At 40.7% G+C, this 15,182-nt stretch overlaps 1 protein-coding gene across 1 annotated transcript; it reads left to right on the forward strand.

Annotated features, from left to right (window-relative positions):
• Positions 1 to 4,364: 4,364 nt before the first annotated feature.
• Positions 4,365 to 14,748, forward strand: LOC135522115 (tubulin beta chain-like). The gene is made up of 5 exons (XM_064948096.1): positions 4,365 to 4,487; positions 9,652 to 9,760; positions 9,926 to 10,036; positions 10,255 to 10,499; positions 13,721 to 14,748. Exons 1-5 carry the CDS (start codon positions 4,431 to 4,433, stop codon positions 14,534 to 14,536), a joined length of 1,338 nt encoding a protein of 445 aa, XP_064804168.1. The 5' UTR covers positions 4,365 to 4,430; the 3' UTR covers positions 14,537 to 14,748.
• Positions 14,749 to 15,182: the final 434 nt, after the last annotated feature.

Below are 15,182 nucleotides of genomic sequence, written 5' to 3' on the forward strand. Positions count from 1 at the left end.
AGGTGTATCATTGTACATAAAACTATTCGCATTGACCCCCTTGTTTTATTCTTATTGTTTTGCACTGAGTCTCTTGCACAGGCTCGATGCACACTCACTGGACTCTAACCACACATACTACACTGACGCTCCAACACACACTGCATATTGATGATGCCACACACACACACATGCTGCTGCTACCCTCTATTTATCTATGCATTGTCACTTTACCCCTACCTGCATGTACATATTACCTCAATTACCCCATACCCTTCCACATTGACTCGGTACTGGCACCCTTGTATATACCCTCATTATTAGTTTGTGTTACTATTTTTCCTATAGTCTATTTAGCAAACTTTTGTTTTGTTTTACTCTACATTGTTGGTTAAGGGCTAGTAAATAAGCATTTCACAGTGTTGTATTTGGCACATGTGACAAATACAATTTTATTTGAACAGTAAAGACATGAGACACGCAGCTCAAAAAGCTCCCCTATTAATCTTGTTTAGGGACAATACAATGATCCTACATAGACTAGCCTACATTGCATTATTGTTTAAGTGAGTAGAAAATTATACTTTAGGCTGCAGTGAAAATGTAATTTGATTAACAGAGCACAGGTTTCCAGGCTTCTTATTAGAAGTGAAGTACATGTCAGATAAGACATGTAATGACATGGCAATGCGTTCAGTTTATTAGGCTACAGACGAAATAAATTGGTGAAATTCACCGGGTGGTGAATGTTCACAGTGATGATCTCAATGCTCCTTTCAATAAATATCAAGTGTCTTATTCTGGTGACATGATCATCTCGCACTTTCGTCCAATAATAATCTCATGTAGACTATAGAGTCCCACAGTGGAGGCATCATAATAACCATAAATCTAGCGGTCAAACAGGAATAAGGGTTTACCCTGGGATGACGTTTTGGTCAACATGTAAATCTCTCCGACAAGGTGACTGTGCCAGAAAAGTATGCTGACGCGGCAAAGTCGATATCCACATTGATTAACACAGCCACAGTTTTTGTAGTTAACATGATTTAATTCTACGAGGGGGGGGGGTGCAATTTCTTTTACAAGTACAAGGGGTGGGTCATGTGAAAATATTTGTTCATGTTGGGGATAGGATGCATTTTTGAATGACACCTTCAGTTGGACCCCCCCCCCAAAAAATAAATAAAAAATAAAAAAATAATGTTTTTTAAATTACACAGAGCTAGGGTAAATGTAATGTTCATAAGTAGTAATTTAGTGGTTTGTTCATAAGTACAAATTCAATACACTTCGTGAATGGGGTATGAATGGAAATGAAATTGATCCCCACCGTATGATATGAAAATGACTCCATCTCCAGCCTCACTCTGGACCCAGTCCAGAGGATTACCATTCTCCTAGCAATAGGATATAACGGCAGCACGATCACAAGTCCCCCTGCAAAGACATACTAAATTTGGGAATATCAATTTGTTTTGCACTTTAGTGCAGTACAACTGTTTTTCACTGCATTGTATGTAAGGGCAAAAGGTGAGACCCGAATACAGACACAGGAGGCAGATGGTAGAGCTCCGATAGTTATTATAACAAAGGGAGCAGGCAAAGGTAGGTCGGGGACAGGCGAGAGTTCATAAACCAGGTCAGAGTCCAAACAGTACCAGACAGGCAGTCTCGAGGGCAGGCAGGGGTCAGAAACCAGATCAGAGTCCAAAACAGTACAAGGGGATAGGCAGGCTGGTTGTCAGGCAAGCGGGTTCGGAGTCACAGGCGAGGGGCAGAACCAGGAGGACTAGAAACAAACAGACTGGGGACAAATAGGAGCAAGGAAAAACACTGGTTGACTTGGCAAACAAGACAGGGATATATACACCAGCGAAACCTGGAGGGGGTGCAGACAATCACAAGGAGGTGAACCAGATCAGGGTGTGACATTGCAACCACCTCTGAACAAATACATGGATAATTTGACCTATTGTATTATTTATACCAACATCTTTTAAAAGTGTACACAAATAGTGGCATGTTAAAAGCTATTGTGTAGGCTATATTTAAAACACTTAAAATATATGTTATTGGAATTCCTCAGTCTGGAAAACTTAAATGGGTCTCTTGTGCTGGGCAACAGGTTTAATACCGAGTACTGGTGACTGCTTACTTCACCCACTTTTTCTCTTCAACGTAATACATGGTATTACCTTAGAGAAGGTCCAAGAACTCCTGGCGCAAGCTGTGTTCGATCTGGTATCATAAGTGAAAAAGTCGTATATTTCTGTCTTTCTGAAGAAAATGATCTGTGCTCTGACAAATGCACAAAGAGTTACTCATCTAGCTCTAAACTTCCTAATCCAAAGGCAACTGTAACTCTTCCACCGCCACCTACTAAAGCGGATTATTAAGCAATGACAAGGGGTTTAAGGATAAAATAATTGCCATGCAGTGATCTTTTGAAGTCACATTTGAAGGATCAATGTGTTAGTGTCACTTGCATCTTTAGCAAATCAGGAATTACAGAGTCTGATTTGTGACAGAAAAAGAGATGACGCCAAAAGTGCCTGAAATGGTGCACAATTGGTGGCTATTGCGCATGGGTGTGCCTGTGAACTTAATCACATTGGACAGTTATAGCCATAGATATGCAACATATAGTTAACAGCAGTAATTGCATTACAATAGTGGAGCCCTTTAGCCCAAAAGAAAGGATAAACTACTTCCACTTCAGAAATACCTGGCTGTCGCTGTATAATGATAGGAGACAGGCACAGGAATATGTAATAGAATGGTTTATTTCTCCACCCAAAATAAAGTACATAATGAAACGAAGCCCAACACATAAAAGGGATGTAAACCAAATAAAATAGCGAGGTGTAAACCTCTAAATAATATACGGGACGAGACCCGTAATAACAAGTGCCCAATAACACGAAGCGCGAAAGCCGATACTACAGAGCACAGATACTCACAAGCTCAATAGACATGGGACAATAATCAACAGGGGGCACATATAGACACATACTAATCAGGGGGGATGGGAACCAGGTGTGTGTAATGAGACAAGACAGTTGGGGGTAATGATCCAGTTCAGTGACACCTAGAAGGACGGTGAGGAATGAACAGTAGTATGGGGGGGATCCGTGACACTGGCATTACAGTTTCTGGCAATGCATGAATTTGTGGTGGATGTGACACTAAACTATGAATTTCCTCATCAGTGTCCCTATTTTGAAAACAGTCAGACGGTAGTAATTGTGGTGTTTATGTGTATTATCTAAAGTTGTCTCATTAGAGGGCAATGTGAATACGCTTTGTCACAATGGCATGGGCGAATATGTTTTATATGAGTTATCAGAGAGAAAATTACTACTTGATACATTTTACACTCTACAGAAAACCTTGCATTTACATTACATTACCTTGATATATAATAAACACTTCTCTGTATTATGTATTATCATTAAATCTTGTCTCTGTTATTGGTTTAACGTGGTTAATAGACCTTTAATGTATACTGCTAACCTTGATAGAAAAAGCTAAACATAGAGGCATATAACTTGAAAAGAATGTTCTCCATTGTCATTCTGAAAGCTTCGTTATACTGTGTACTGTTAGCCATGTAGCCTTGTTGTCTCCTGTAGTACATTTTAACTCTACAAAAAGACCCTTGCTGACCTTGATCCATAATCATGACAATATAGCTTGTGAATAATATTGTCTTTGTTATAATTTTGTTAAACTAGGTAATCGTCCTATGCCTTTGCTGTATACTGCAAACCTTAATAGATAAGAATCACATATTGGCAAACAACTTGTAAATACATTTCTCCATTGCTGTTCAGAATGTGTGATTGATTATACTGTGTCTTAATAGCCTGGTTAAATATTCATTACATTTAACTTGTAAAAATATGTTTTTGTTCATTTTTTGTGCAACGATTTCAGAACCATGGATAGTACCAGACTATTTAAAGGTGTGTTGCTGGGTATGTACGACACAATCCTATCCAAAACTACACATTTGGTTAGTTGAGACCCTACTGAGTATTTTCCACCCCACTTTAGCTAAGACAGGTAGAACAGTTCTCTCTCTACAGCCCAATATTCTCAACATACCAATGTCAACATTGTATTTTTTTCATTATTGGTATATATATATATATTTTATTTTATTTTTTATTATTAAATCATATTTTTGATTTGTTTTCATAAATTACTCAATGCATTTTCTTGATTTCACAATAGAGGTGTCCAGTGAATAAAATGCATTATCTTTTGAATTAGTTATCCACATTGCAATGTTTTGAAATGCGGCCTTTTATTTTGAAGGTTTCCTCATTACCGTACGAAAATGACATCATTGTTTGTGCTGATGGCCAAAACCATTGTCCACACTAGTTCGGTTGGGTCTTCATGGTTCACTGTCTCTTTGTGTCTCAAAATTTCTCACAGTCAAGATGAGGGAAATCGTGCATATCCAAGCCGGCCAGTGCGGTAACCAGATTGGGGCCAAGGTAAGAACCTATACATTCATCATCCTAATTGTGAACTTCTATAGTCGTCTAACTGTTGCAGTTTAATAGATTTTGTTTTTGTTAGGTTGGATTTGATACATCAGATTAGTATATAGCGCGAGATGAGACCACTATGCTTTTTAAATCACAAAAAGTGGTAGTGGCTTCCTTTTTAAACTTAATAATAAAACCTTACATCCTCAGTAATACAACTACAATGGTTTGGATACATGTAATGAATTGACCGTCAATAGTATAGTAAAGGCTTGTTTCAAATGAATCAACACAACTGAAACCTACTACGAAGAATGGATAATCATCCAGTCACATTCACCCTATTAGGCTACCATTTTATTTGGAGACTATTTAGGCCTTTTGCAATATTATTTTATACAATATGCAGAGTTAATTGGGTGTGTGAATTAAAAACTATTTGATAAATGTACGTGTGTGTGTGTGTGTGAGCCGGTGTGTGGAATTGCGGTGTGCAATTGTCTAGGAATATCGGTTTAACAGGGTTCTCTGACTGTCGGGACATTATTTCTTTCTCACCACCGGGCGTTTCTGCGTCTGCAGGTCGCATTAAAGCTGCTCTCGCATGATTGTCTGAACTCAACCTATTATTCCCGTTTCTAAGTTTGTCAAACTGCAATGGTGACTTGCCCCTTCTGCCTCGCATATAGGAAACTTGCGTTCAAGACAATCACATCTATTCGTGTAGCCTGCTATGCAAGAGCCATATGACATGTTTTCCTTCATATATTGGATCGATATATCGATTCGATTTATTCTAGCAGGGTGTGTAGATGCTGACAGAGTTTTCCATTGGTGTGTGAGAGGTGGTGCAAAGGAGTATTGAGAAGAGTGGGGTGTGCATAATTCACAATGATGGAAAGGGGATAAAATACATTTCGAGAGCACTGTCAGTTGTTTGGGCTTTACCAAATTGGAGAGACAAAATGTTTGTTCACTTTGAGATAATATTATTTATTTTGTAGGGAATGACTGGTTTGTGTTAGTGGTCCATTTCCCATGTACAATAAGCCTTGACATCATCAGATAGAAGTACCCCAACCCCACCCAGTCTCTCATAGGCCTATGGGTGAAACTGTTTGACAGTCTTTCTGGTTGAGAGCTCATATAGGCCTAAAATGGAGGACATAATGGTCCAGTCAGACCAATAAAATCCATATTCTCTGTATCAGATTGTCATGCCTACCCCAGGTCCATGGTTATTATAGAGCCACAGAACCATACCAAGGTCATTTCTTCTTCAGACACACAGTACAGCTCATCATTATCATGATGGCAGAGCCGTTTCCCGCTGCTAGCGTTGATTTTAATCATGTCCATTTAAAAAGCAGGACCGTACAGTAGCACTGCCCGCCTCATCCTAATCAATGTCTGTCCTCCCCTAACCGAATTAGGGGCGGATGGGGTGTGGGAGGGACATACAGACAGAGGAAACAGCTGACGTAACAGACGGTGAAGTCACTGGGTTCAACACAGATTTAATCTGATACTACTGGAGGAAGAGAGACAGACAGAGATGAGAAGAAAGAGCTAGAGAGAGAGAGAGGTGCCCTATGAATAAAACATTTTCCTTTGGATTACGCCATGGCACCGTCTATTCTTTTCATTCAACTTTTCTTTAGACTGAGAAGTCCTATTGAAACAATGAATCTCTTTTTTTGTAGGGAGACTTGGCCAAGAAGGCAGCTCCAGTATACAGGTTGATGATACAATCAGGTCATACATATACATCGTATGTCTCTGAGATCAATACAATTTCACATTAAATTGAAATCCACATTGAATGTAAGCTACTTCAATGGACAGTGAACCTCGCTGGTGTCCATGTAACTGTTTGTCTAGTAAAGCGTTAGTTAGAATAACATTACTGTTGGTCTGACAGTGAGGACGCTACCCCCACTAGGGTGTCATTGGGTTGGATGGCCACCGGCCGGCTCTGACTGACAGCCCAGTTGAAGGCATAGGAGAGTGGGTGTGGCACCGTCCGCTTTCCTGGCCATTGTTCCCATTCTTTCAAAGCAATTATTCTCAGTTCTCCCTGAACCATCTATCCTATCTATGGCTGTCACTCACTCATCCTCTTTCTCTGACTCTCCCTCTCTCTCTCTGTCTCTCGCTCTCTCTCAGATTAAGGTCACTTGGTCATATTGCCTGAGCCGACATGGTTTATCAAAACACTGATTGCTACTGTATATTGAGTCCATAGAGTTGAGTACCCATAAATCTCTCTTACTGATCTGATATACAGACTGTTTATCCAGATTATCCCAAATCCTTCCTTAATGCTGCTGTTTACAGAAAATCAGCAGAGACACCGACATAAACAAATGTCTGAAACAAAAGGTCACACAGACACACACACAATGCATACTGCTCAAGGGCTGAACAAGACATGATTACAGATCTAGAGATGATCAGCTTTCTCAATTAACTCTGACTGCCTGCAAATGGATTTCATTTGTCTAAGAAAAGATCTGTGGGTCATTTGTGTTCTATCCCTCTCCTCACATGGCCTTTTAAACACCTCCTCTGTTCAAATAACACTATTATAACCATGTATCTCAGTCTATGAATATTTCAATTGACCCAGGACCGACTTAGTGATTTGGAGGCTCCAGGAAGAGGCCAGTCTTTTTATGGAATTATGGTAAAGATGTAATTTAACTGTACAAATATATTACCTTTTAATGTGCCATGAACACAACCAGTCATGATGTTTTCATCTGATTATCACTTAAAAAAGTAGGTGACCTTCGCACGTTCATTCAAAAATAATTCCAGGATCTGAACAGAGCACTGTGCACCTGCCAACTTTTCTTCAATTCGCAAGTGACCGAAACTATCTGAAGAAAGCATCCAAGTGAGCAAAACAGCGCCCCTCTGTCTTACTATATGTAGCCCATGTATTTGATGCTGTCTGGCCAAAAAAAGAGTGTGACATGCCATAATCTTTATTGCTGCAGAGCATCAGATACATGGGCTACACATACATGTCCTCTGCCTCGAAGACGATGGCAGTATTATCAGCTGCACCTGTCATTTTACTAAATAGTCTATGGGCCCAGGGATGGGTTTCTATTAAGGTAACATGGAATTGTTAGCTTAATAGTCATGGCAAGGATCATTTAGCTATTTGATTTAGAATTTTAGGATCCCTGTAGGTATAAAACAAAATACAAAAATATAAATGCAACATCTAAAGTGTTGGTCCCATGTTTCATGAGCTGAAATAAAAGATCCTAGAAATGTTCCATATGAACAAAAAGCTTATTTCTCTCAAATGTTGTACTCATATTTGTTTACATCCCCATTCGTGAGCATTTTTCCTTTGCCAAGATAATCCATCCACCTGACAGGTGTGGCATATCAAGAAGCTGATCACTACACAGGTGCACCTTGTGCTGGGGACAATAAAAGGCCACTCTAAAATGTGTAGTTTTGTTATACAATACAATGCCATGGATGTCTCAAGTTTTGAGGGAGCGTGCTATTGGCATTCTGACTGCAGAAATGTCCACCACAGCTGTTGCCAGATAATTTTAATTTCTCTACCTTAAGCCACCTCCAACATCGTTTTAGATAATTTGGCAGTACATCCAACCGGCCTCACAACCGCAGACCATGTGTATGGCGTCGAGCAGTTTGCTGGTGTCAGTGATGGCAGTGGGGTTATGGTATTGGCAGGCATAAACTACAGACAACGAACACAATTTTGTTTTATCGATGGCAATTTGAATGCACAAAAATACTGTCAAAAGATCCTGAATCCCATTGCGAGGCCCATTTTTTTAAGGTATCTGTGACTAACAGATGCATATCTGTATTCCCAGTCATGTTAAATCCATATATTAGGGCCTAATGAATTCATTTCAATTGACTCATTTACTCCTTTGAGCTCTAACTCAGTAAAATCAATGAAATTGTTGCATGTTGGGTTTATATTTTTGTTCAGTACATGAAACATTAAATTTGGCCTTACTGCTATTAGCCCACAGACACGCATTGAACATCAGATGCATACATGTAAAAAGGAAGTATGTTTTGAAGTGTCTGTCCTATATCAAAGCGATATAAGAAAACTCTAAAAAAAATCTATGCAAAAAAATGCCCTGCTCATGAGGGCCCTTGATGGTGTGAGGCCTGCGGCAATTGCCTCTTCTGTCCACCAGTGGATTGACCACTCTATTGTGTTACATTCAGTGCTTGATTTGGTCCGGAGCTGTCAGTACCGGAGCTGTCAGTACCGGAGCTGTCAGTACCGGAGCTGTCCGTACCGGAGCTGTCCGTACCGGAGCTGTCCGTACCGGCACTTCTAATTTTTGGGAAATTGCAAAAAATTGTGTAGGCTATTTGAGATTATGTAGATTTAAAATGCGCCAATTTGAATGCACATGATGCGCTGTTCCTAGTTGTTAATTGAGGGTTTGTAAAGTCATGGAAATTAGTTTAATCATTTTTGTTAATGTAATTCATGAAGGCACACTTTTAAATATTATCAATCACTTCAAAATCTACATATCAGCCATTATCGGAATGACCTTTCAGTGCGTGTCTGTGTGTGCTGCGTGTGTACCAGTGCGAATGGACCGTTCAGCAGCAGGTATTAAAAAAAAGCAACTTGGGGAGTGGAATATTACTGCTGAGACCTTAGAAAACACTGGAACTAGTGTCTCTCCTGCAAGTTTGTAAAACTGTATATGCATGGGCTTGGTCTCATGAGTAGAAGGTATTGATGTAGGCAGTTACATCACTAGGGGTTGACTGCAAGCATATTAAACAACTTGGACTTTTTCTTTTTTGCAGAACTCAGGAGAGACATCAGTTGTATGTTTAATGTTTGATCTTTGACTTCTGTCTACAGCTGTATTTTGATTAAAATTGTTAGGATTTATAAGTGCACATTTTGAGTATTCCTTATTTGTTTTAAGTACATAATGGAGCCCAGAAAAGTGGAACCAACATAATAATTTAATAAAGACAAAAGTATATGGTTGTAATGTTGAAATATTTTATATCAAGCTTGCCATCCATCATTCAGTTACTGCAGGCTTTTATTCAAGCCCTGGTCTAACCACAGTGTGGCATATGTACCTAGGAAACTGATGTGCTGTCATCAATTTTGTGTCTATAGTTCTGGGAGGTGATCAGCGATGAGCATGGGATTGACCCCACAGGCACCTACCATGGAGATGGCGACCTGCAGTTGGACAGAATCAGTGTCTACTACAATGAGGCATCAGGTACCACACCCCTAAATTGCCATGATCCTGCCACATTTTAATATGAAGCATATTTAACCCAGTCTATATGGCTATGCTGGTGGAGAGTTGTTTTTAGTAATGGTTTCTTGCAGTTTTCAGCTGATGTCTTTTCCCTCCTCTCCTCTATCTCTGTCTCTCATGGAGGTGGTAAATATGTGCCCAGGGCCATCCTCGTGGACCTTGAGCCTGGCACAATGGATTCTGTGAGGTCTGGACCCTTTGGACAGATCTTCAGGCCAGACAACTTTGTGTTTGGTAGGTGGACATACAACCTGTTTGTAGGCAATGGATGGGGATGGATATAACAGAAAATGTGAAAAATATATGTTAGAACTAGGCACCCAAGAGAACCCAGTAGAATGTAATAATATATTAGTTGGGGGGCTATTAATTATCATTACGAGATTTGTTTCATATACAATATAAGTTAAATGTATTTTCCTTCCTAATACTCCCTTCTCCCCTTCCTTCAGGCCAGAGCGGTGCTGGTAACAACTGGGCAAAGGGCCACTACACAGAGGGAGCAGAGCTGGTGGACTCTGTCCTGGACGTAGTGAGGAAGGAGTCAGAAAACTGTGACTGCCTGCAGGGTTTCCAGCTCACCCACTCCCTGGGTGGAGGCACGGGGTCGGGCATGGGCACCCTGCTCATCAGCAAGATCAGAGAGGAGTACCCTGACCGCATCATGAACACCTTCAGCGTGGTGCCCTCACCAAAAGTACTATCATGTCAGCCGTACTTGCAATTCAGACCACTGCGACCATTTGTGCACTGAATTATCAGAAAATAAGAAACCCATAAATGTGTATTGTTGAAATGTGTTTAATATCTTGCAGTAATTTTTTTGTGTGACTATGTACACTATCGTTCAAACGTTTGGGGTCACTTAGAAATGTCCTTGTTTTTGAAAGAAAAGCACATTTTTTTTGTCCATAAGATCAAGTTGATCCGAAATACAGTGTAAAGAAATATAATATAGGCGTACAGAGGCCCATTATCAGCAACCATCACTCCTGTGTTCCAATGGCACGTTGTGTTAGCTAATCCAAGTTCATCATTTTAAAAAGCTAATTGATCATTAGAAAACCCTTTTGCAATTATGTTAGCACAGCTGAAAACTGTTGTGCTGATTACAGAAGCAATAAAACTGGCCTTTAGACTAGTTGAGTATCTGGAGCATCAGCATTTGTGGGTTCGATTACAGGCTCAAAATGGCCAGAAACAAAGAACTTTCTTCTGAAACTCGTCAGTCTATTCTTGTCCTGAGAAATGAAAGCTATCCCATGCGAGAAATTGCCAAGAAACTGAAGATCTCGTACAACACTGTGTACTACTCCCTTCACAGAACAGAGCAAACTGGCTCTAACCAGAATAGAAAGATGAGTGGGAGGAGCAAGAGGACAAGTACAGTACATTAGAGTGTTGTCGTGACGTTGTATTAGTTAATATGACGACTGTTGCTCATCAAATGATTAAAAGTTTCTAATTGCGTGATTACCTGAATCAACCAATTATTAACTCATTAACCTGGGGCACCATGGGAAAACAAGTTTTTATTGAGTTTCTATTTCCCAAATTAACTCAAAGAATATCAGAATATCGATTTTACAACAGCCGCTAATTAACCAGTTACCTCTACAATCTCGTTCTGAACGTCGTATAGTCTGTGAATCTGCACAGACCCGGGTCTCACCAATGAGTTTGTACCACACCAATCTTAGTTGAATAATTATTTACGAGAAAGCTAAAATGATGATAAAAGATACACATAGACAAAACACATTATAGGCTATTTATTAGAACTTAGTATAACGGGCCAATACACTACGGCGCGTGTTACCCAAAATGGGGATTTCAAAGAGAGAGAGAAAAAGAAAGTACACGAGAAATATACATTTGGGTGAATTTGTCAGCTATGCTATTCTAACCCTAGCCTTGCACCAAACTGCCGCTCTTATGGGTCAGAATATAATGATGTAATTATGTGGGGAGGACCTCCGAGGTTTCTCTGCGTGGACTGTTCAGGCTGCTCGATGACGCACTTCCCCGGCTCACCTTTCTGGTCGTCCTCACGATGTCAGCATCCTTTTGGCTTAGGAGTCTGTTCCCTCACCCTTGCTCTGGAAGGGGTCTTCTGAGGACAGACAGCTCTGTAGCTCAGAGCTCACAGCATAGGGATGAAACCGTTTAGATTCCCTGATTCGCTGGGATTGGATGAAAGGGGGGATCCGGCTTGAATTCACCCGCTTAGAAACAGCTACTCCCCCGTAGCTTGGGTAGAAAAATATTTCTTTGTCTTCAAACTTGTGTTGTGTTCTGGGTTCGTTTACTTTTTAGACCGTGGCTGCAGCTTGGGACACGTAGTCTTTTCTGGAAATTCTTTACTCACAGGTTTTATACCCTCGTGTCAGAAGTGGGCGTAACCGCCTTTAGGGCAATTCTCTGGGCATACCAAGTTATGAGAGCAAGGTCTAGATTTTACTCAAATCCAATTTTAGACAACTAACTTCACATTTCATCTTTCCCAAAACATTCTCTTTGATTTGGATATTTTCCATACAACGTACAATATATAAACATCAAACATATACTGGGAAAACTCTTCGCGTTACAATGTTTTCATAATAATTTCATCTATTAACCTTTAATAACAAAACAAAAATAACATACATTTTCATATTCCATCTGTCATCATGACCACCATTGTGGCTGACGAAAACCATTGTTCCAAAGTCCCTTTAATTCATGATTAATGTTCTGAGGCTGGTTCTCCATAGTAACAGGACAAAGGAATTTGTCTGTGGCCTGAGATTTACCAGGGCGTGAGGGGTCATAAAAACCCCACATCTTCAGACCCTAGATCTCTCCTCCTCTGTTGGGGTTGAGAGATAATCTGTAGGGTTGTGGTCTCCTGTAACCTGACCTGATCAGGACAGTCATGACAGTGTCTAGTTTGAGAAACAGACGCCTCACAAGTCCTCAACTGGCAGCTTCATTAAATAGTATCCGCAAAACAACAGTCAACATTAACAATGTCTACCCTGTATTTCTGATCAATTTGATGTTATTTTATTGGACAAAAAACGTGATTTTCTTTCAAGAACAAGGACATTTCTAAGTGGCCCCAAACTTTTGAACCGTAGTGTATATTGAGTGTGTCTTCATTTTTTTAATGCTTCAATACAAATCAAATCAAATCAAATCTTATTTGTCACATACACATGGTTAGCAGATGTTAATGCGAGTGTAGCGAAATGCTTGTGCTTCTCGTTCCGACAATGCAGTAATAACCAACAACTAATCTAACTAACAATTCCAAAACTACTGTTTTATACACACAAGGGGATTTAATTTTTTAAATTTTTACTAGGCATGTCAGTTAAGAACAAATTCTTATTTTCAATGACGGTCTAGGAACAGTGGGTTAACTGCCTGTTCAGGGGCAGAATGACAGATTTGTACCTTGTCAGCTCGGGGATTTGAGCTTGCAACCTTTCGGTTACTAGTCCAACGCTCTAACCACTAGGCTACCCTGTCGGGATACAGTAGATGGTATTGAGTACAGTATATACATATGAGATGAGTATGTAAACAAAGTGGCATAGTTGAAGTGGCTAGTGATACATGTATTACATAAAGATGCAGTAGATGATATAGAGTACAGTATATACGTATACATATGAGATGAATAATGTAGGGTATGTAAACATTATATTAGGTAGCATTGTTTAAAGTGGCTAGTGATATATTTTACATAATTTCCCATCAATTCCCATTATTAAAATGGCTGGAGTTGAGTCAGTGTGTTGGCAGCAGCCACTCAATGTTAGTGGTTGCTGTTTAACAGTCTGATGGCCTTGAGATAGAAGCTACAAATGTAATTGATGAGGTGGATAATATAAAGTACTTTAATCTCTCTCTCTCTTTGTTTCTTTCCAGGTATCAGACACAGTGGTGGAGCCCTACAACGCCACCCTCTCCGTTCACCAGCTTGTGGAGAACACAGACGAGACGTTCTGCATCGACAACGAGGCCCTTTATGACATCTGCTTCCGCACGCTCAAACTGACCACGCCCACCTACGGTGACCTCAACCACCTGGTGTCAGCCACCATGAGCGGCGTCACCACCTGCCTGCGCTTCCCTGGCCAGCTCAACGCTGACCTTCGCAAACTGGCCGTCAACATGGTGCCCTTCCCCCGTCTGCACTTTTTCATGCCCGGCTTCGCCCCCCTCACCAGCAGGGGCAGCCAGCAGTACCGTGCCCTCACCGTGCCCGAGCTTACCCAGCAGGTGTTCGATGCAAAAAACATGATGGCCGCCTGCGACCCTCGTCACGGCCGCTACCTTACTGTGGCTGCAGTGTTCCGGGGCCAAATGTCCATGAAGGAGGTGGACGAGCAGATGCTTAATATCCAGAACAAGAACAGCAGCTACTTCGTGGAATGGATCCCCAACAATGTGAAGACCGCTGTCTGCGACATCCCACCCCGGGGTCTAAAGATGTCTGTCACCTTCATCGGCAACAGCACAGCCATCCAGGAGCTGTTCAAGCGTATCTCTGAGCAGTTCACTGCCATGTTCCGCCGCAAGGCCTTCTTGCATTGGTATACAGGAGAGGGCATGGACGAGATGGAGTTCACTGAGGCAGAGAGCAACATGAACGACCTGGTGTCTGAGTACCAGCAGTACCAGGACGCCACCGCTGAGGAAGAGGGAGAGTTCGAGGAGGAGGCTGAAGACGATGACGCTTAAAGACAGCTTTGAAGATGAATATTGTATTCGAAAGGCCAAATGAAGCTGTGAAACCACATGGAGGAAAAAACAACCTCAAAGTAACTTAGAAGCAAGAAAAAGTTAAAGGGGACCTAAAACCAATGTTGAGCATTTTTTTTTTAATTTAATGGGAAATATTATAGTAATGTAGACACACCCCTTGTGACTGCGAATAAATGAGCTAATGTTCATCTCTTGTCCTCATTTTTCCTGTACGAATAGGCATACTGTTTGACTGACAGATGTTATAAGTTATCATTCTATCCACAATGTGAAATCTGAGATAGAAAGATATGTGTTTCTTGTTGAGTACTGTGAGTGCTTTAGTCACAAAGTTTGATACACTAGGGTGGCTGTTGATGCATACCATCATGGGCCAGAGAGGAGGAAAGTTAGTTATATCATTGGAATAACAAACTCACAGCATGTGAATGAACACATTCTTCCATTAGGAAAACATATTACAGGCCCAAATCAGCGCTATTCCCGCTAAAACAAGAGTAGCATCTGGATAAGATTAAGTGCAGCAATAAGGCTTGAACTGCCTCAAAATGGAACAAAACTATGAATATTCATGAACACAATAGAATAGGCCTATATTAGTATTGGTGCAATAGCCAGAAAA

Source organism: Oncorhynchus masou, chromosome 30 (assembly GCF_036934945.1).
Source record: "Oncorhynchus masou masou isolate Uvic2021 chromosome 30, UVic_Omas_1.1, whole genome shotgun sequence".
NCBI lineage: Eukaryota > Metazoa > Chordata > Actinopteri > Salmoniformes > Salmonidae > Oncorhynchus > Oncorhynchus masou.